This window comes from Streptopelia decaocto (genome assembly GCF_964273445.1).
Source record: "Streptopelia decaocto genome assembly, chromosome: 6".
NCBI classification, from domain to species: domain Eukaryota; kingdom Metazoa; phylum Chordata; class Aves; order Columbiformes; family Columbidae; genus Streptopelia; species Streptopelia decaocto.
Window position 1 is genome coordinate 1,317,171 of NC_138660.1, and position 21,780 is coordinate 1,338,950.

The 21,780-nt window shown below is 45.3% G+C and overlaps 1 protein-coding gene across 4 annotated transcripts in view; it reads right to left on the reverse strand.

Annotated features, from left to right (window-relative positions):
- PLCH1 (phospholipase C eta 1) overlaps positions 1-21,780 on the reverse strand; it is a 71,933-nt gene that overhangs the window by 26,477 nt on the left and 23,676 nt on the right. For all 4 annotated transcript variants that reach the window (XM_082055730.1, XM_082055732.1, XM_082055731.1 and 1 more), the window contains exons 3-8: positions 13,184-13,330; positions 12,446-12,689; positions 12,025-12,154; positions 9,488-9,658; positions 3,279-3,372; positions 707-910 (exon numbers count right to left, since the gene is read on the reverse strand). In XM_082055730.1, coding sequence (XP_081911856.1) covers positions 707-910; positions 3,279-3,372; positions 9,488-9,658; positions 12,025-12,154; positions 12,446-12,689; positions 13,184-13,330 — 990 coding nt within the window. The remainder of the gene's footprint in view (positions 1-706; positions 911-3,278; positions 3,373-9,487; positions 9,659-12,024; positions 12,155-12,445; positions 12,690-13,183; positions 13,331-21,780) is intronic.

A 21,780-nucleotide genomic window follows, 5' to 3' on the forward strand; every position in this document is an offset into this window, starting at 1 on the left:
TGTTATTATTTAAATCACACAGAACTTAAACAAAATCCAACGCTATCTCCAGGCTATCGGACAAACAGCATCTGGTTTCTTTCCACCAGCATCCAGCTGATGAAACACCATCCCAGCTCCGTGCTGTGGCAGAGCCAAGCCAAGCTCCTCAGCTGCGAGGCGGCGCCAGAACTCGATCCGGAGCCGTGCTGACGGAAGGCACTATTTGCTCACCTCTCCTCCTCCTATGGGCACTTTTCATCTTCCCTTTGCATCTGGAGGAGCTGCCTATGCAACCACCTGCTTTCCCATTCAGCTTGTGAGAGAAAAAGGTCTTAGCTCTCTCTTAGGAATCGCTCCTGGGAAGCAGGAACCTCCAGCCTGAGGAACCGCAGAGCAGAGCTGCAGGGCCCCAAACGCGTCTCTGTCCTTTGCCTCAATGGGGCTTGTGTGGCAAAAAATGGTTCATGTAAACACGGAATGGAAAATGGAAAACTTGCACTGGCTGAGAAAAGCGTAACAACGGAGCAGCAGGCGGGAGAAAACAGGGGTGCCTGGGAAGTTTGGCTGAATGGTCACTCCCAACAGAAAAATTCCCGTTTAGGATGCTAGAAAACAGGAGTTTACTACTGAAGTTAATTAGCGCTTTGAGTTTGCCACTGGCTTTGCGTTCAAAAGAAATATCCATCATACTTCTCACAAACAGCAAGTCAGACAAAAAATATACCTTCAATACATCGGCAACCATCCTGCAGCACCCGCGCGTACATCTCCGCTCGGGACTGGGACAGCAGCTGGTCTCCCGTCAGGTACGTGTTGTGAGACGAAGCAATGAAGTAGTTACAAAGGGGCTGGTCCATGTCCTGGTGCACTTCGCAGTGCAGCGGATTAAATATATCACACGCAGGACTGCGCATGAAGTTGGTGAAACCTTGGAAAAAACAGAAACGTTTTTGCTTTAGATGCAGTATATTTTACCATGCAAATCATTTGCACTCTAACATCTTCCTCTGTTTATGTTTCTCAGTGCTAACTTGTGTTCCAGGTGCAGCAGGGACATAGCAGGGGCTCGTCCTCCCACACCCTGTTTCCAGCGCACCAAGTGCTGTGTGTGGCTTGGCTGCAAACCGCAGCGGCTACACGGCCCGCGTCCACTGCTGGCACACACGGCTATCGCGCTCTGGAGACGATGCGAGCTCTGACGCCTTTGAGAACGTCACATTCCCAAGGTGCAACCCCTGTCCTCAGACAATTTTCAAACAGCTTTGAGCTAGAAAAGAATGTAATCTAGAGAGATACACGTATCACTTCCAAAAAGAAAAAATCTCAAGCATTTGAATAACATGATATTGAGCTAAGCCTTCTCAGAAATTAATTATTAACAACCAATAGCAAAAAAAAGAAAGTAGGATTCTAAAAGAAGCATAAAAGCAACAAACAGCAGGTATATGAGAAGACTGAAAAAGCCCACAGATCAACACAGCCACTGCCCAACCTGCCTTCAGATCCGTGTTTCATTCAGACCCTCAAAAGGGGCAAATGACCAAAATGCACATGCAAAAATTATTTGAAACCCTGGAGAACTCCCTGTGCCCGTCCCAGGGCACAGACCAAGACAAGCGTGCTCAAACTGCCTTCTGCAGTGCAGACAAAACCGCGCCGCTAATAAGCAGAACAGAAGGTGTTATTGTTTTTTTGTTAGAATCAGTGCAAGAAAATATCCTTCCTCGCAATCATTCCATGAGATAAAAGTTGTCTCCTCATCTAGGTGTTGCTGCGAACAGACAGCACGCAGCTGTACTGTTAGAAAACCTGCTGTCTTCTTAAACCAGTATCCCCTTATCCCTCTTGATTCTTTTAAAGCATTGGTGTAACAGAGAAATTGCGTGAAACGCTCAGCGGCATCAGTCCGCGTTTCCTGGGGTGCTGAATTGTGCCTGGGAGGGCGAGTGACCTGCTCGGGGAACACAGCTGGGCAGGAGGGAACCTCAGCCCGGCCTGCAGCGAGAGGCAAAGCACTGGGGATGCGCACCACGACCCCTCCAATGCGCACCACGACCCCTCCAATGCGCACCACGACCCCTCCAATGCGCACCACGACCCCTCCGCGGAGCCTCCTGGTGGGAACCGCTCAGAGCTGCCCCGTTCTGCTCCGTCACAAGCGAGACATCTTGTAAACAAGAGGAGGCAGAGGAAATCCCTCAAACACCGGGCAGCAGAGAGATGGAGGACATGGCGCTGCAGGAGTCCAGGTTTGGAATTGTGCGGATCTGCCCGGGCTCCGCGCTGCTGCGGCAGCCCGAGCTTACAGTTTTCGCTGTGCTGCAAGTTTATGTGAGAGGCTGTACCTGATTTATGTCGCTATAAATGAGATCAGCATTGAACAGATAGTTTTAAAAACATCTCTTTAGAGAATAAGAAAGATAAAATATTTCCAAAGGACAGGGCAAATAATACCAGCCCTGAAAGGAACTCAAACACAAAAGAAACAGCAGTAAGATTAAAAGGAACAGAAATGCTTCCAGAAGTCTTTTTTTAGATGTGATGGCTCGTCCACTTTGCTTTCCTTATTTGAGTCCAAGTGCAGGGCCCAGGGCTGCACCAGCAGCTCGTTGAAGATCTGGGAGGTACCCAGGGCTGAAGCACCATGCAGAGAAAGAAGATTTCTCCTTCCCCCCCTCAAAATCACCATGTAAACGATGCTGCTTCAGGAATGCTATTAACACACCGCAGCATCTCATCTGGTTTGATCCAGTTCAAATCTTGGTTTGATACTAAGCTGGATGCTGGATAAATATACCATCGACAAATGCTTTAGCAAAGAAAGCAAAGAAGGTATTAAAACCCAAAGAAAACGCAACTATCCATATTTTATGTCTCATAAGCATAAATCAAAGGACTGCACAGGAGCAATTCTGTGTCTACAGAGATGGAGCAGAATGAAAACTTTGCTTTTATTACTTCAGTTAGAACAGACTATAATATAAAATACATGCTATAGGACGTTTTACAGTTGTGTTTTACAAATACACAGTTAGCAATAAATCCATGCAGGCCTAAGGCATTCACATTAGCGTATGACGGCTGATATATTGCTGGATAACACCAGCTGCTAATTCACTCCACCTACTCTCGTCTCTACTCTCTCCCATGTCTCACAAAATGCACCAAGCTACTGGCTGCTGATCTTCTGTGTAACCTTCAATCACAGTCAAATATTACAAGCTGCTCCAAAACACTGCTGAGGTTTTTCTATTCCACTATAAGAAAAAAAATAATTCCAAAATAGAAAACTTTACCTTCAATCCCAAGAACATTTTGCTTCTTGTTTTCTTCTGATACTTCAAACTTCTGTATGATGTCAAGACAATATTCTGGTGTCACATTGTTCATCTGCACAAAAACAACAGTGTTGGTGCACGTGATTTTTCTACCACGTCACCCACGTGTCAAAATCTACTTTAGGCTTCTGGGTCCAGCTGAAAAACCTTATGATCAAACATAGTCCTGTTCATATTTGACTGAACTCAATCAGTGACACTGCTGTAACAAGGACTGCACGGTTTTGATGTCATTTTTGTCAGTGCTGCACAAGCCACATGGCTCTTACCTTCAAGAAGAAAAACAGGAGTGAGAGGCAGCAATCACTTGAAAGCTGGGTCATTTTAGTTTAAAGATGAAAATTAACTGCTAATCATATTTAATAATGGTTGCACTAGGCAATAGTGCTGAAATGAGAAGTGTGAAGTTATATTCTTCAATATAATCTACTTAAACATGCAAAAAGCTTTGGCAGAGTTTGATTTCATTTTCATGCATTTTCCAGTTCTGTGATTTCATTACTTCCCTGAGAGTTCACTGTAATATACAGCCTATGAGATAAGTAATTAGATTCTGAAATGAAAAACAGCAGTTCTTCTGAAACAAATCAAAGTTCTGTCCTCAGCTTCAACGAGCCCACAGTTACGTCCTAACTGACTAGTGGGGCCAGAGTATCACCACACGCCCTTATTTCCTCTAGAATTAAAGGTAAAAAGTAGCTTCCATCATTTCCTCACCGCACTGCTCCCGTAAGTTGTAGAGAAGCAAAGGGAGAAGAACTCAGACTGGGTGTATGTCATTTAGTGGCGACACCAAAACCCCTGGCAGCTTATCCGAACCGTGGCTGCGTTTCGGTTTGCACTCTGCACCCTCTGTCAGTCGGCTCCAGCAGCCGGCACCGGGGCACAGAGCACAGGAGCGAGCAGGTCCCTCTCGCGGTGTCACCGCTGACACCACTGCTGCAGGGAAACGCAGGAGGGAGGGAGGTCAGCCTGCACATTACACAAGAGTTATCGTTTAAATCTGAAAACAGTCCCTCTGCAAACTGCTCTCTTCCTAATGGATTGCTCCTTCAGATGGCGAAACCGATTCTATTTATGCTGCCGTGTCTGTAGCCTTTGATGTATTTGTGCTTTCCATTACTTCCCATAGCTCAGTATTCCCAGCATCAGCATCCGCCTCTAAGGAAATCTAAAAGTAGGTTGAGACTCTTGACCTGGTCTTCTCCAAGGGCCTGATCCTGCCAAGCGTGGAACTCCTCCTTAGAAATGTGGGTGCTGTGACTGACCATGTCTCATAACACCCAGAACACTATGGCCTTGATATGAAAAATTACCAGAGGAGGGGAAAAATTAAACAAGTCAGTGTTAGAAGTACAGTGACAGAAGGCAAGTGAGCAGCTCAGCTCCTGTGGTGACAAGCTGAAAAACTTGGAGACATTTCCCAGCCTTTCTCCCCTTGACCCTTCCCTCTGCTCTTCTGCATGGCTGAGCCCTTTCCTTCTCCAAACACTTTGTTTAGATCTTCGAGCTAAGCCAACGGACACCTGCAGGAACTACACGGGATAACAGAAACGAGAACAATCCAGCAGAGACAATACCCGATGGTCCTAGGTCAGGTAGCTGCTGCTGTTGGTTGCACACACTGCTCATGGCCGGCCCTCCTCGGCACGAGCTGGCCACAATTCACTTGGTCATTGTCCCCCACGGCTCCTTGCTGCCGCTTGTGTGCTCTAGGAACAAAAATGTCTCATCTAATCCAAAGCTGCATCTCCCAGGGAAAAGTCCACTGATTTGTGCTTTTTAACTGTAGCTTAGGAGAAATGATGACTTTGGCTAGTAATATAAATTGGTTTTCCTTAGCTTTAAAGTATTTCACTAGAAATAATATCAATAGTAATGATCATGGTTGATGGCTGAATATTTAGATACTTGGATTACTAGAGATGTGCGATAGCAGAGCTTCCAGAATCTCTTAGATACGGGATTACTTTCTATATTCCTGCTGCAAAGCTTTAACTTTGATGCAGCCTTTGAATAACTGGTAAGACCTTGGTTTTTAGGTAAATGAACTAGCAATTAGTTTTTCTAAAATAAGGTCCTACAAAACAGGCAATGTTAGCCCTAATCTTCAGTAGGAGATAGAGGGAGGAAACCACTTTTGATTTCACCAGTCTCCTTGGAAGCAGCTCAGACAAATCTATTGCCAAAAATCTGATGCCACCTGCAGCTGCAGCACAGAGCCGGGTATCAGGAGAACCCTCTTCTCTGCAGGCCCATATGCCAAGAATGAGAATCATTCTCATTGCCCGTTCTCATTGGAAAACAAATAATAGAAAAGAAAGTAAAGTATTACAGAAGTTAGAAAAAGGCAGGAGAAGTTAGAAAAGCACAATGCTAATGTCAGGTGTTCCTAGACATGATGCCAACCCACTTGTGTCAACAGCGCTCTGATTGTTTAGGCTTTAGTTATTCACCGTTGATCATTCTATAAGAAAAATCCAAATATAAACAATCAAAGCAAAGACATTCTTCCAATTTCAGATGTCAATGTAGAATGTCACGACATACTGAGTCATCACACAAATCAGTGTATTGCTTGTCCTTTTGTGGAAGGCTGAGCGAGGGAGGAAGGCACGAGCTCGCTTTCCAGCGGAAAGCACACAGGTTTTTGTGGAAAGCAGCAAGGGGCGACCAGGCACGCTGACCTGGTATTGTCTTCCTTCTCCGATATTAACAAATTCCACAGTCTCTCCTCTTTTCGAAGTCCATGAATTAAGGCTGACATTCCTAAATTTTCCTACTCCTTTTGGGATACTGGTTCCCGATACCGTTCAGTACACACTGTCTCAGATCATAGCCCAGCATCACCAATGTGCCCCGGCATATACCGTCTCATTATATCCTTTTGTAACTTCTCCCAAGGAAGCAGGTACAGTTGTTTCAAAACATTCATTTTCTCAAAGTGTACTTAATCCCCACTTCTGGTCACATTTTCACTATTCACCGCATCACTAGTTATTCCTGCAACTCTGTATAATTAGTGCAGACAAATCATAAGACTGCACTTACTCTCTTCTAGGAGGTTTAACTCAAAATGCACTAGCCCATAGTGAATAATTAAGGAAAAGCTTATATAATTATGTGTGCACATTCTGACTGTGTAATTGTTACAAAATCACTTCCTCTCCAGTCCAATTAAAGTGAGCAGAGGCATTATTTTTTGCCCGCAGTTTCATTTGGGCCATGTAGGGCAGCAGCTGTCTTAGAAGATACTGGTGTGGTACCGATACGGCAGCGCAGCATCAGCATTTCATCTGGTTGCTGTCACTCAGGAGGACGACAGGGCATGTCACACGATACCGCAGCACCATCCTGGAGCGCATGGAGGACGCTGCTGGGGCGAGATCTCAGGGGTTCTTCCTCAGAACAGACGAAAACTGAATTGCAAAGTAACTGATCCATGGCAAGGCAGCAGGTGACAAGCAGGCACATGGGAAACCTTGCCCTCAAAAAAACAAAACTAAACTTTTCAGGTTTCTAACACCAAATCAGCCTCGCAACTGCATAAAACTACCAGCCCAAGTGTCAAAGAGGTCTCTGCTATGACTGAAATAAAAACACCAGATGCAATACGGATGCAGTTGCTGGAAGGACCAGTCCAGACACTCCAGACACTGCTGCTGGTTTATGAGCAGAGGGCGCTCGTGCAGGGACAACCCTCAGGTGTACAGATGTGACCGGACACCAGATGTGACCGGACACCCAGGGATGGGCCTCCCTCACAGCCACTTGTGCCAGGCGAGCTGCAGGACCACAGTCATTCCAGGAAAGCAGCCTAATTTCTGTTCTTCTGACACCTGAAGCCATATAATTGCAATCCCAACAGCAGTGAGCCCAGTTTAACTGCACCTAAGTGGAAATAATCTGACTCGCAAGCTCTGGGGTGAAGTAAAAAGAGAAGCCAGCTTAGCAAGTTACCAATAAACCCAAACCCCTTTTGTTCTATCCTCAGGCTGCAGAATATTTAACAGTCTTGCCAAAAGAGTAGCAGATGGAGTTGGACAGACTGTCCGCACATTTCCAAGCAGCCAGACAAGAGCAAAAACGAAATGCTGTTTGGTTGAAGGCACTGGAGAGCTGCATTATGATTTGAACCACGACCAGCTTTTGGAGGCAGTCTTGGCATACCTGAGGACATTGTTGTCACACCTGTGTCTCGAAAACATCCCAGGGTAAGGCTGCTCTAACACTTAATGCTGGGCAGCGTGAACACCAGAGAGAAGAGGCAAAGGAAGTGCAATGTGCTTCTAAACTACGCTGCCGAGAGGTTCACCTACAGGAGATGACGCTTTTATTCCAAACCCAAACAATAATGTTGGGCAGAGCATTTATAACTGATAGTCCTGTCTGCATTCAACATTTTGAGTTGTGTGTAGGCAGAAGAGGGTGCAGTACGCCAGGCTTGACAGTCAACTTGTTTTTCCGCCGCATCAGTAGTTTCATAATGTCCTTGTGCACCCACAAAGACAGCTCTTCTGCCTCTTTCCTGTGGTTTTCTTCCTGCTCCAGGTCCCCGAGTGCCCTCTCGTACCACGGCTCTTCAGCTCTTCCTGGGCACTTTAGCATCTCCATGCCCGTGCCCTCCCTCCCTGGGGCTCTCTCAGTGTCAGCCGCGCCGCGGCTGCTGTCGAGGGTGCTCCACTGAACGGCACCAGAGACAAGGCAGGCATTAGAAGGGAAACAAGGAAAGGCTGCGAGCTCAGAAGACTTCAGGCATCAGCATAAAGGGAAAAAAAGACAAAAACATTTTGTGCTTTCAAGCTGTAAATAGCAGAATTGCCAGGGCCAGACTGCTTGCAAGAATGTGTGTGTTGGGGCTACCGCGGTGAGATCAGGGATGTGTTTGTGCTAGGGAGATGTACACACCAGGGAATTGCCACAATGATGGAAACTCAGCAAAACAGCACAGGCTGCTGCTATCTTTTGCTAGGGCTAGCTCAGGAAAAGCTGCCATCGCAGGCGGGATCCCAGAACGGCACAGGAGGTTACCCAGTGATTGAGGCAAGACACAGCAGCTGCCCCAGGAAGCTCGAGCAGGTTGGGACGTTAGTGTTCATTTGCGTGAGGCTGCTTCGGAACAATACTCTGCAAGGCTGCACAGGGCGAGCAAAGAGCCCAGGACCAGCTGCCAGAAGCAAACGAGTCCTAGGGATGACAAGGTTCCTTCCGTGCTCCTCACTGTCCAGTGTACAAGATCTCTCCAGGGGTTCCACAGACCAGCTTGGTAGTAATTTGGTCTCTTTCAAGATGAGCATGAAAATCTCCACTGAAGCAACATATTTAGGAATGGCTACAGAGGTTTTTGTTCAAAAAGTTTTGTTCATATGCACATCAGAGGAAAATCTCTGATCTTGACTCAGCTTTGCCTCTTAAGTTACTTATGGTTTTGTTTGTTTGTTTTTAATTTCTTATCAGTGTGTCCGTTCCTGTGGTTCCCTGAGCCCCACCTCTCACAACTGATTCTCTCTGAGGAGCTTGAGACAGAAATTCAACCTTCAGATACAAAATTTTCTTTGCGCAAGTCCCACACATCTGCGAGGAACACCCGGAAAACTGACTTTCCTCAAGAAAAGCTGGGAAAGAAGACAGAAGGGGAAAAAAGGATGGAATCCTGGACACCTCCTTCTCGGCCAGGTTGGTGCGATACCCATCTCTGCATTCTGTCACAGCAGTGTAATCTTAAAACTTAAATCAATATTCAGGTCATATTTAGGTGTTTATTTGCCAATATTTAAACTGCTGTCTTAATAATTAAAGCAGCAGCCCTTATAATTACTACTACTACTGATACTTGGGAACTCCAGGGATATGTAACAATATTGTAGGATTAATTTTGCTTACAGGAAAGGATATGCAAGCACCACGATTCATCTTGACGTGTTGCTGCATTAAGCCGTGCACAGGCACACCACTTGTAGATAATCAGAAATAGTCCCCTCTTCTTATTTTGTCATGTGTTTCTAGCTTTAAAATATATCACCTATCATCCTAGTTTAGAGTATTATCTGCCAAAACCTTCACTCCTGAAAGGCACCTTCTGGAAGTACAAACATTCCATCCAATCCTTTCCCTCTATTTGAACATATTTATATGTACCTATATATGGATGCATTGTATTCCCATACCTTCTGTTCCACCTTTAGAAACTGAGCGAGTTCTTCCACAGTGAGGTGATCCTTCTTGTCACTGTAGCTTAAGAGCAGTAAGTAGAGATCTCGACGCAAGGACATCATCTTGTAAAACACTGAAAACTCTTCAAAGTTGAGGGTTCCTTGGTTCTCGTCTGTGTCTGCTTCCTAAGAGGCAAAGACACTCAGGTAAGCTGCTGAACACAGGTGAGTTTGGGGAACAAAGCACAACAGGACTTACGTACACAGAAATTTCATTAGTTCTAATCTGCAAGACTCCGTTCAGACCCAAACCCTAGTGTGCTAAAATAACTGCAACATTATTATATGATCTATTGGCTATTTTTGTGAAAACTAGAGACACAGGTTCTCTATGAAAATCTCAATTCTGTCTTTAGTTTTAAATTTGTTTCCCTGTAAAGAGGCTCACCCTGGGCTTTATTCTGACCTCTGTTACTCTCCTGTATGCCCTGCAGTTATCCTGGATTAAAACATAGCAAGGAACGTAATAATTTGAACTCATGGCTTCCTCTAACAGGAGAGTCTGACATTTTAAAAGACTCAGGATGACATCAGTCTTGCATTTCCATTAATTCAAATGGCACGACTCTCAGCCCCTGTCAGCACTCAGTGGGGGGACGAGTCTGCAGCAGCACTAAGACTCCACACCCAAGTATACACCAAACAGCCCCAGCCTTGATGGCAGATTTTTATCCTCAGAGGTAGGAAGAGAAGAAAAAAGTACTTAACGCATGTTAATACAAGCTTTTTACTGTGAACATCTGCCTAAGAGGATTGCTTTGGATTTTCAAAACAAAGAATATCTTCTGGAGAACTGTTGTCAAGCATTATGTAGGTCTCCACAAAAAAAATGAACTTCAAGGATGCTACAGCTCTCGCTAAGTTTGAGGATGTGGGCAGATAATGGAAACAAAGTGAAAACTGTTTAGAAACGTGCTGTTGTTCCCACGACTAATGTCCTTCGTTCACAGCTGTATGTAACATTTTTTTCTCTGTAGTTATAAAACCCCTCATCACGTTCTGTTAAAAACGGTGCTTCCTTCTGCTCTGGTCAGAACACCGTCTGTGCAGAGTCCTTTCACACTGGCTTTGAACCCCCTGGCTTGTCTTCACCCTGCTACAGCAAACACAGGCTCTTCTCCAGGCGGAGGGTATCCGCATCCTGCTCAAGAAAGCTCTTCCAGTTGGTGACCAGTCTCGCCTGTATAGAAGAGGAGCTTGTCCAACAGCCGATGCGATGAACACATATCTGGCCACTTTGGTTTCCAAAGATCCAGTTTGACTTTCCCTTCACATAAACCACTCTTACCGGAGGAACTGATCTTTAGCCCGCGACTCCTGGTGCACACGCACCGAAGCAGCAGCCCCGCGCTCCAGATGCAGGACCTGGCTGTTTCGTAAGCCTGGTCACCCCTGCGGAGCCACCGGTGCCCGCCAGGCTGGGGCTGTTTGTGCCATGTCCAAGACTGTAACGCCAAGTCCCTCAAATGTACGACCTGAGCAGATCAGGTGCCAGAACAGCGCAGAGCAGCCAGACGTAGGGCGAGGATTTGTCCCAGAGTTACTCTGCTCTACGTCCTGGAGGTCCCTAGGACCGCAGGCACAAGCAGTGCTCGTGGGGTAAGGCCTTTAGGACCGAGCCCTGAACAGTAAGTAAACCTTCAGCACTCCTTCTGTCAATAATACCCAGCTATCTGGTGTCCAATGAGATTTTAAATAATTTTATATCTACTACATCTCAAGTGACATTTCTAACTTGTGGGAACAAGTACAACCCAAATGCACCTCTGCAACACAACTGAACCAGTTTCCACACTTTCAAAGTTTTTGGGGAGTAATTTATAATCCACAAATATACTTCAAATGCAAATTTTATGCCAGATAAAGAACTTTTGATGACAGAAGATTCTTCAACTTCCTCATGTTTTGCAGTAAACCAGCTTTTGCCTGGTACTGTTTTTAAAGAGTTAAGATTTTATTTTGGTCTTCATTATGTCCTTGGCTTATCTTTCCACCAGTAAACACTAAGGCTGGTGGAATATGGCAACTGCTTTCAGACAACAGAAGTGAAAAATTGATTCTGGCTCAGTAAGAGGAAGTTGTTAAAAAAAAAAAACAAGCCAAAACTAATTACTTCATAAAGCTAGTTTCTATTAAACAATTTTCCATAAAGGAAATGAGAAAATATTTCAATAGAAACATAGTAACTTCATTGTCCAGCAATGCCAACAGAGAACAATCCAGTTCAGAGATGAAAACAACAATGCATCTGAAAAAGTAATATTAATAGTCTTCTGCGTGGTTGACATTGTTAAAACAATGTTCTGACGCATCTTTGTCTCCAAGATGTGAGAGTTTGAAAAGGTCTGTGAGGTGTTGGAAAGGACAGAGTTTAAGTCCCAACTTACAGATCCTCTTCTGGATCTGCAGATCCAGATCTATCTCTGGGCCAGAAATAGACCATAACCGGCACTATCTCAGCACAGCACCGCTATGGGGTAGAGGCCACGCACCTGAAACATCTGCCGGACCTTCCTGCGGGGCAGGTTAACGTTCAGTTTATGCATCAGCTGGTGGATCTCCTCGATATTCAGCAGGCCATCCCCGTTCTTGTCAGCCTCCTCAAAGGTCTGTTTGACCCAGCTGCAAACACGTCAAGGAAAGGGGGGTAACTAGAAATGACTGTTTTGACCCTTCAGTAAGAATTTCACTAACAGAATGCAAGACTATCTCCTGACTTAATTGAGTTTAATCCAGTCCCTAAAGCACAGCTGACATTTTACTGCACGGAGGAGTGTCCATGTCAAACCCATAACCCACGTTTCCACTGCAACCAGTGGGTTTTGGTCACCAAACGGGAGGTGAAAGGACACCCTGTGCTGAGGTCACTGAAAAACAAGCCAGAAACACAGGCTCAGGCTCATAAAAGGATACTGGTTGTGTGTTCTCTGTCGCTTAGCGAGCGAGTCCTCATCGCTTATTCCAGCCATCAAGTACTTCAGTCCTGTGATCCAGGTGCGAGCCTCCTCTGGGTTGGACGTGATCAGATCCAGCGACTCCATGTGGCTGCCGTGGTAAATGGTGAAGCAGCAGCTGGGGTCGAAGTTCCCCTCGGCGTGGCGGTGGAAGATTTCGGACTGCTGCCCTTCGGTGACTTTGTAAATGGAATCGATGACAACTGCGGGGGAAAGGGAAACCAAAAGCTGACGTGCTCAGATATCCACCCCATTTCTTCCTGCTTTTGAGCAATTCTGAGTTATTTAGGCTAAATGGCATTAAACATTTTTAATATACATCTCCATATCCAAAAGCAGATTTTGATTTCCAGGCCCATCCTTGCTCTGGCCGCGCCATGTACACATCCGGCTGCCTCAGGAACAGCCAGGCACAGCAAAGCCCTCTGAGCGCTCCCTGCTCTGAATTCAGATAAACGCATGGAAAATGTTGACATCTGACTGAACTACAGTCCCGTTCCTTTCATAATCCTGAACTTTTGGTAGGTGGTTAAAGTCCAGTCACTCTTGAAGAACTTCACGTAAGTATCACCTCACATTTGAAATAAGTATCAAAAAGCATTTAATTTATCAAAAAAATACTGTTCAGTCCTCCCTCTGTAATTCACATGGTAATACTGAACTGCCCAAGAAATTAAAAGAAACATTAAGAGTTTACTTTTTGCCTTTTCGCTCTTCCTGGACGGTCGCCATCGAATGCAGGTCCTGTGCTCATCCAGGTAGAAGAGCCGAACAAGCCCTTTGGTTCCACTCTTCAGCTTCACCATCTGAGTCCCAGACTGCATTACACTCATGCATCTTTCAACTGCAAAGCACAACAGAACAAAGCCCAATAAATGGCCATCTCCTTCTACTAATAAAAAGACGTACTGGCTTTCCAATGTGTGCTAAAGCATATACATTTTTTAACTTGCACTTTTAATGACAGGAACTAGTATTTGCTGTGTAGGAGACATACAATTTTAATTCTTCACAACTAATTTTCTACAGCGGAAAATTTTAAAAAATTGTCTAAACATCTTCACAACAAAGGAGGCAAAGAAAATTTTGCAATATATTGAAGGGAAATATTTTATAGTTGTCCCATGCTTACTTCCTTTAAATATTTTTACAATATTATACACAGTACTATAATTCTAAAGTGGCACTGCAAATTTTGAATGGTGACAGTATCATTCCAACCCCACATTGCTTTGGGCTCAGTAATCCTGTCGCTTATCTCTTGAGCTTTTGACACTGTTGGAGCTGTTAATGGAGTTATAAATACACACCCCCTCCTCCCCGCTACACACATTTACACCCTCTCCGTCCTGCTACCCAATTTCAATCACACACTCTGATTTCCCTTTATCCGCCCATCCCACCCGGGATGATAAGGCTTTGTTTCTCTGTGTTTTAACTAAAATACACTCATCTCTTCCATTTCATCTCACATCTTCCCTCCTACACTTTTCCAAACACCAGGACCAAGATAACATTTCCTCTTGATCTCAATATATCCACGCTCTTAAATTACCATCTCCTGTTTTCACCCATCCACAGCCTCTCCTCAGTCGATAACGCTCCCAATTCACCTCCCAGATGATGTGTTTACACTCTGGCTGGCTCCCAAATACCATCGGGCTCTGTCTTTATTTCTTCTTATCACCCTTCTTCTCTTCAGCTCTTCTGGTAGCACAACAAAGCCTAAACCAGCCTCCCAGCGCTCTCGGCCAGAGCCAGGCTTTATTTCTCAGCTCCCCAGCAAGAACCCGGCTGCCCAGAGCCCTGCAGCGCAGCTGCTGGTGCTGAGCACAACGCACAGCAGCGCTGGGGCAGCTGCAGCCAGAGCGGCGTCCTGAGCACAGTCAGACCCGGCACGAACAGCCGCTCTTGCTGGGCCAGCTTCCCCCAGCCCCCTTGCAACAAGCCCTTTTTGCTGGCAAGCCAACCCCCACATCAAACAACCGCAGCAGAAGCGGTGTTTTTGCTGAGTTGTTGTCTTTCTTGGAGGAATGAGGGGACGCAGATTGAGCTGAAAAGAACTGAACTCTCCTGAAAGCATCCCAGAAGTATGTGAGCGCAGTGAGTGTGTCCTTTATTATGTCCGTAAATATATGGATTTCCCTGAATCATCACATGCGTGGGTCTGGAAATGCTTTAAGGTGAACCAGAAGAGTGACACAAGTCAAGCCAGAAACAGCTGTTGTACAGTATCCACACACTGACTGCAGCAGGTTTCACTTGTATCTATCTGGAGATGCACAAAGTACCACGGAGACAAGGCTCTACACCACAAGGGACGGACAACTCAGAACCTTAAAGGGCAAAGATTGTGTAAAAGTAAGCCTCTAAAACTTACTCCATATATATATATATGTACATACACACATATCATGCACACCTTCTCTGAGTCTTTCACTTTGGAACTGAGTTTTGATCAAGTTGCCTTGCATTCCTACCTACCAACCAACTGAGAATTGTGCTCCAGCACAGAACTCAGGCTCTCGGTAAGAAAAGGTTGTACTGATGTGTGTGGATACACAAATGCGAAAGGCTGCATGAGCCCAGCACAAACTGCACACACATTTCTATTTCACTACTAGAGTGAGTGATTGCAACAGGGTTTTAGCTCAGGAAGAGGGTTAGCAACAAGCTACTCAACACAGAAAATCTGCTGCTTTGCCCATAAGCCTATCAGTTATTAAAAAAGTCTGACTAAAATAACTAATTCTCATAAAAGTCGTTCTATTGTCATCAGCTCAGTTGTCGTAGGAAAAAAGCCTGGTTTCACCAGCATGTTGTTGAGGACCACTAATAAAAGGCAGAAGAAAGAAGACTACGTTTCTTTAATGTGAGACGGGCAAGAAACGGGCCACACTCAGATAATTACAAGCAACAAAACCATGGAAAACAAAAAATCATCAAGGCCATCCAGTTTCTTCTTCACTCTTTCAATTGCCTCAACATTTGCAATTTTTATAGTTGCATTTCACATACCTGTTTTCAGAAAGGCTTCAGAATCAAAGTTATATACAATAGATTTTAAAACACTTGTTTCTCCACAAATAGAGAAGAGTGGAAGAAACGCAGCTCCTGCTGAACATCTCAGTTGTCTCCATTCCTCCAATGCCACCTGCAGTAAGTCTAGAGCTCAAGTAAGCGCTGTCTTTTCTGCTTGCGCTTGTCCAGTTCCAAGAAAATACCATCAGGATGCAAACATTTAAATAAGAATAGTAAATGTGTAAGAAAGTTAACTGCACATCCCCACTGTGGAGGTGTTAATAACAAGGAAAGAATCCCCTTTAAAGAACAGACTACAGGAATAGAAATGCCACAGCATTCAAAGGCCCATTGGATTTCAACTCTGGAAACAATGTACAGAATAGACCACCCTCTCCTTCCAGCTATTTACAAAATGTAAGCACACAAAGAGTCTGTTTCAAATCTGTTCCTAACACACTAATTTCAGTCTCCAGCCCGACATCCACAGGACAGACCCTGCACATCAGCAGCTGAATGGGGGAAGTCAGTGAGCAGAGGCCACTCGGGATACGGCTCCAGAAGAGCAATTCACAAATGCTTTTGCTAAGGAACAGGAAACCTGGTTCCAGAAACACATTTAATCCTCTAGATAAACCATGAATACGGAATAAACGAAGCATCTCCTCAGTGCAGATATATATTAAAATTAGAGAAAGCAACACACAGTTTCCATTGTATGGTATTTCATAACACAAGGACTAGCTGTGCATTTTTTTGGCCCAAATTCTGAAAAGGAACCAAGTTAAGCTAGAATACAATGTATTTGGGGTTATGAGAATAAAGAAAGGTAATTAGAAATCCAGATAAAATATTCTGCTTATATATTGTATACTTAAAGCATTACTTTCAAATAAAAAAAAAAAAAACAAAACTAAAAACTACGGAGTCCCTTCTGCTCCCAGTTATGCAGCCTTGACAATCTAAAGTCACCCTAACAGACATCATGTAGTTTAATGGCTTTTAATGACATCAAAATACCAGTCTATCTTTTCCTCCCACAATAACCATTTAAATCAAACCAGACCTGAACACCAAGGTTATTTTTAATTTTTTTTTGTTCAAGCGATGATAATAATTCTCAGTTGTACACCCGTGTCCTTTGGCAAAGCAGCCGCGTTTCTATCGAATGCTGAACCAGATACAAACCCATCTGTGCCAGCTGGACCTTTTCGGAGGTGGCCACGCTGCCCAGCACGTGGTGAGCCTCTGAAGCCAGGAGAAGCGCCATCCGAGCCCCCGCTGAGCCCAGGTCTCCCTCCAAATCCTGCACGGTAGGCCGATGCGATTTATTCTACCTGACAACACCGCTCCTCGCTGGGGAATAAACGGAGCTGCTGCCTGGGCACGCTAAGCTGGAGCTCTGATCACCAACCATCCGTGGCCTTGCGTTCAACAGGCATCTAATCCGCCCCAAATCAGGCAGCGCTGCCGTCCGGCCAGCTCTGCTCTAATCTGTCCCCACGTGCAATCAGGTCTCTAACAACCAGGGAGCAGCTTAGCCCTGCACCCTACAAGAATCTTTCACAAAAAGTTACAGCTGTGGTCACAGGTTTGACAGCCGGTCCCTGTACAAGCCCCTTTTTCCAATAGTTTGCAGTTAATTTGGCTTAATTCTCAACAGTGGCAGTTATGATGTGCACAGCTGCCTGCTGCGGTGCTTTACTGTAAAGCCTTTAAGGCAAGTCAGACCCTTATTTAATACTAGAAGGAAAATATTTATGGAATCAAAACATCCCTGGCAGCACTTTCAGTAAAACAGAAACGCGTGTTGTGACACATCACAGCAGCGGAACAAACACCCGCTGCCCAGGAAACCTGTTTGCAGGATTCACTGACCGCGCTGGTGACTCCGCGCCGTGCAGCGGCAGCACCAGCACCCAAAGGATGCCCAGGGCTGGGCTGGATGATCTGAAGGGTCGCTCCCAACCAAAAGGATTTTATGATTCTACAACTCGGGATGAGCCTACAGCAAAACCTTGACGGAATACAGGTTTTGGGTGAACGGGGGTTTATTTCACCTTTTTAGACAGTATTAGTGGGATTTCCCTTTAAAAACATTATTTTTTCCACCACTGCCTTTGAAGAACTGTTACTTGCAAAGAGGTGATTGAACTATCTGAACAAAAAGCAGCAGCTTAAGGCCCCACACGTTGTACTCTATGGGTCCTGTGCAGTAAGTCTCATGCACATGCAGACTTTCAACCACACAAACTCCATATTAGCCGAGTCCAGCCCCAGCAGTCTGGTGGCACAGTGGCTCTCATAGAATCACAGAATCATTTCCGTTGGAAGAGACGCTCAGGATCATCGAGTCCAACCATAACCCAGCCCTGGCACTAACCCGTGTCCCTAAGAACCTCGAATAAACACCTTTTCAACCCCTCCAGGGATGGTGACTCCAGCACTGCCTGGGCAGCCTGTTCCAATGCCCACAGCCCTTTGGGGAAGAAATTGTTCCTGATATCCAATCTAAACATCCCTCATCCCGAGCAGAATCTCACCCACGTGTCTGTCAACTTCTGTGAGGCAGCACAGAGTCATTAGACAGCGTACACGGCTATTGAAACAATGAGTTATTAATTCCATTTCAGGACAGTCAGTAAACCCCATTTTTGCAAGGGGCAGAGTGTGCAACTGCAACAGGCAAACAGCTCAAGTGTTCACAGCACAGCCTCTGTAAATTAATACAGTTGGCCCTTCACAAAACAAATACAGCAGAATGTGAATATATTTGATAGCTTCTTTCTTATTTTTCTGCATTCTACTACTATATGTTAACAAATTAATATTTCAAAGCACAACCAAAAGAAAACAGCTTTGGTCTGATGTCTTGTTTTTATGGACTTAATGTTACAGCTGTCCGACAAAACAAAAAGATTAAATAAGGTATAAAGAGCATTACCAAACAATGAGAAGTATAATTATGAAAGAGGATATAAATTGTGTTTCTAAATGATATGCAGCAAGCTGCATTAAGCCAGCATTAAGCTCGAGGAGATAAAAGAAACCATAAAACGCAGAAGTTACTTTTTTAGCTGCAGCATCAGCTCTTCTCCCCTACAGGCGGTATTTTTGGTTTGACTATATACTTTGCAGGTATCTAGTCCATTGCTCTCTTCAGAGAAGAAAAGACCCCCCGCTCGCAGCACCAGGTGCTGTTGCCCCCATGTGCACCAGCGGCCCCTCTGCAGCCGCCTCCTGGGGTCTATGGTGCTGCGGTGTCCAGGAACCAGAGCAGGGCCCCACACCTCCCTGAGGCCACTGCTCCTGAGCCATGGAGAGCAGGGTTTATCTTGAGCCAAAGCCCCAGATGGCACCATAGTCATTCTCTCAAGTTCTCAGACTTAAAAGCCCAAAATTTCCACAAACGGAAGTCTGAGCGTGGCTGTTATATAAAAAGTAGAATAGAATATGATTGTTTCAGTTGGAAGGCATGTACTGTGATCTTCTAGTCTGACCACAAGTTAAAGCATGCTATTAACGATGGAGTGGGTGGTTGGTGGGCAACAGAAGAGTCCCAGCCTGCTCCTGTCACCAGAAACACGTCCCTGGATCCAGCGTGGAGCCCATTTTTTATTGACATAGATGCGCGTTCCCAGAAGCAGGCACTGAAAAAACACACAAAGAAGAAAGCGCAGCCCCCTGTCCCCCCAAACTCCAGAGCAGTACACAGTTAAACTATCGTGAGCGGAGTAGTGAAGGGACTCTGGATGTGATCACAAAAAACATTCTCATTTGTCTGACCTCTTTTCATCACCTTATTTTGCAGTCAGTTATTCATCATTAGTATGCTGTAAGTTTGCCTTTATGCTAATGCCATTAAAAGCCATTTACTCCCTACCCCCAGAGAGCACATCTTCTCTAAATCCCACAAAAAAAGCACTAATATCCAGCACAACCCCCAGCTCACCACTAATACCCCCAAACTGGTGATTGCTGGTTTGTTGTGTAACAACCCAAAAGAGCACGGACCACAGAGGCCGTTCAGGGGGAACTGACCATTTTCAACAATCACATCTCATACTTGATACCAGATTTTCATTCGATTTACAGCAACTCTTCCAACCCCTCGTGGAACTTTACATTAAGCTTCTTACATCATAATCTCCGTGAAGTCCATGAACGTGAGAGGGATGATCTCTCACACTTCTGCAAATCTCGAGAAACGCTCGGGAAAGCTGGACGCACCAGCAGAGCCACCAGCTGCAAACAGCACAGGTATTTCACTCCAAGAGGGCAGAGAATCCAAATGAGTAGCCAGCAAAACACAGCCTGTGATTACTCAAACCAATCGTGAGTGGCCTACAATCAATGGAAATCATTAAATGTGAAAAACAACTCATGCTTGTAAATTCACTAATAACATGCAAACAAAAAAGGGGAGAAACTTCAGAACAAAATCATATACTACCCAGAGGGGGGAAAAAAATAAACTATCAGCATAGTCTTAACTCTTTGTAGGTCTGAGAATGGGCTGGTGGTGTCTTTTTTTCTTAGAAAACAAGAGAACCTTGGGAGCAGTAACTCCCCAAAGTTGGGTTTCTGAGGAATACCTGTTCCATACTGACTCCTGTTTCAGTTTACCACATTGAGATTGCTGGCTTAATGCTTCTAGGACGATCAACTGAACTCATTTTCATGTTACAAGAGAAAAGTTTTTGCTTCATGCCTTCTCCATAGCTGGCCCTTGATCATCTTTGACAATCATCAGTTATTCGTGTCCTGGGAGCACCCAGAGTCCTTTCCCAGACGGAAGCCCCCTCCTCTTTGGCACTTACAGATCACAAAGGAACCAGAAGCATCAAAAAGACCTGGCACTACAATTTGATCCCAAAAGAGTTTTGATCATCCTTATTCACAAATCTTGTTCCTACATTGACGCTATCTTCTACAGAGCACTGTGCAATGCAGAAAACAACTTGCTAGAGCACGGCCTTATTTACAGGGCCTATGATCCCCTTTTTGAGATCTCCACCTCAGCACAACAACTGAAATCTGAGAGAGCAGCCCCCAGATACAATGAATAATACATGTTTTCCACCTCTGCTCAAGTATACCTTCCTTCTGCTAGCTCAACAGACTTCTGATTACCACCTTCAAGAAATGAGCCCAGGTTTCAGGACCAGTACTGCTACTGGTTCCTGAAATACAACAAAGATCTCCTTCCTTCAGAAATAAGTTGTATCGAAGCTGCTCGCTTCGAGAGCCCTGGTGCCAGTGCAGCCCAGCACAGCTGAGGACTTCAGTTCTGCATTAAGACTATGGAATTGGTTCGTTATCAACACTGAAAAGCACAATCATTTAACCACAGACATGGCCAACTGCCAAAACATGTCACATCAAGAGTGAGCAAGGAACATTGATCTATTAGGCAAATACATTTAACAAGTTTGCACATCCTAATCCTCATTTACTGCGCGAGGATCCCTCAGCAGGGAGGGTGCAGCAACTGACTGTGATACTACAGAGCAAGTGGAGGCAGCAGCAGGCAGGAGCAGAGGAGAGTTTCCAGTGCCCCTGCCAAGAAGGAGGCAAGCGGCCGGGTCCGCTGGTGCTGCTGTGACAGCCGCCACAGCAGCTTTCAGGGCGAGCAAAGGGCAGAGGGGCATTTGGCTTCTCGGGCAGCATCCTCATGCTGCCATAACCATTCACAAGGAGCAGGAGACATGGTTCTGCGGGTCTGCTTTGCTCAGGTACCAGAAGGGATGGCGATAACTCGCCCAAAGGAGCTCGGCTGAGTCACCTGTGCTGAGACGGTAGCTCCCCTGAGGCCACACGGCAATTGATAAAGAGCAGTCTGAAAGGCATCCCAGGAGCTACATCTCTGCATTCAAAGGTCATGACGGAAAACACTAAGCTACAAGCTCTTTCTCTTCCAGAATCCCATGTCTGCCCTCTCAAAAGCAGTTAAGTACATAAAGAGGGATCACATGCCCCAGAACCAAGCATGTCTCATTCTAAGCCTGCCTTTGTTGTACAGCATTAAATGCCATCCCTGTTCCTTGATCCTTTACGTACAACCTAGGACTTCAATCAAATACATTTCCCATTGCAACATATTGAGCTGGGTCAGATCCCCTTATCCCCTCCCAAAATGCCATTCCTTTATATCTTACCACCCTCCTTAACTTCTCCAGCAAAACAAGAAGAGAACCCCACCAGAACACCCTTCATAAGGCTCGCTCCAGTCCCCACACCGGGATGTGCAGAGGATGAACCATCCCAGCTTCA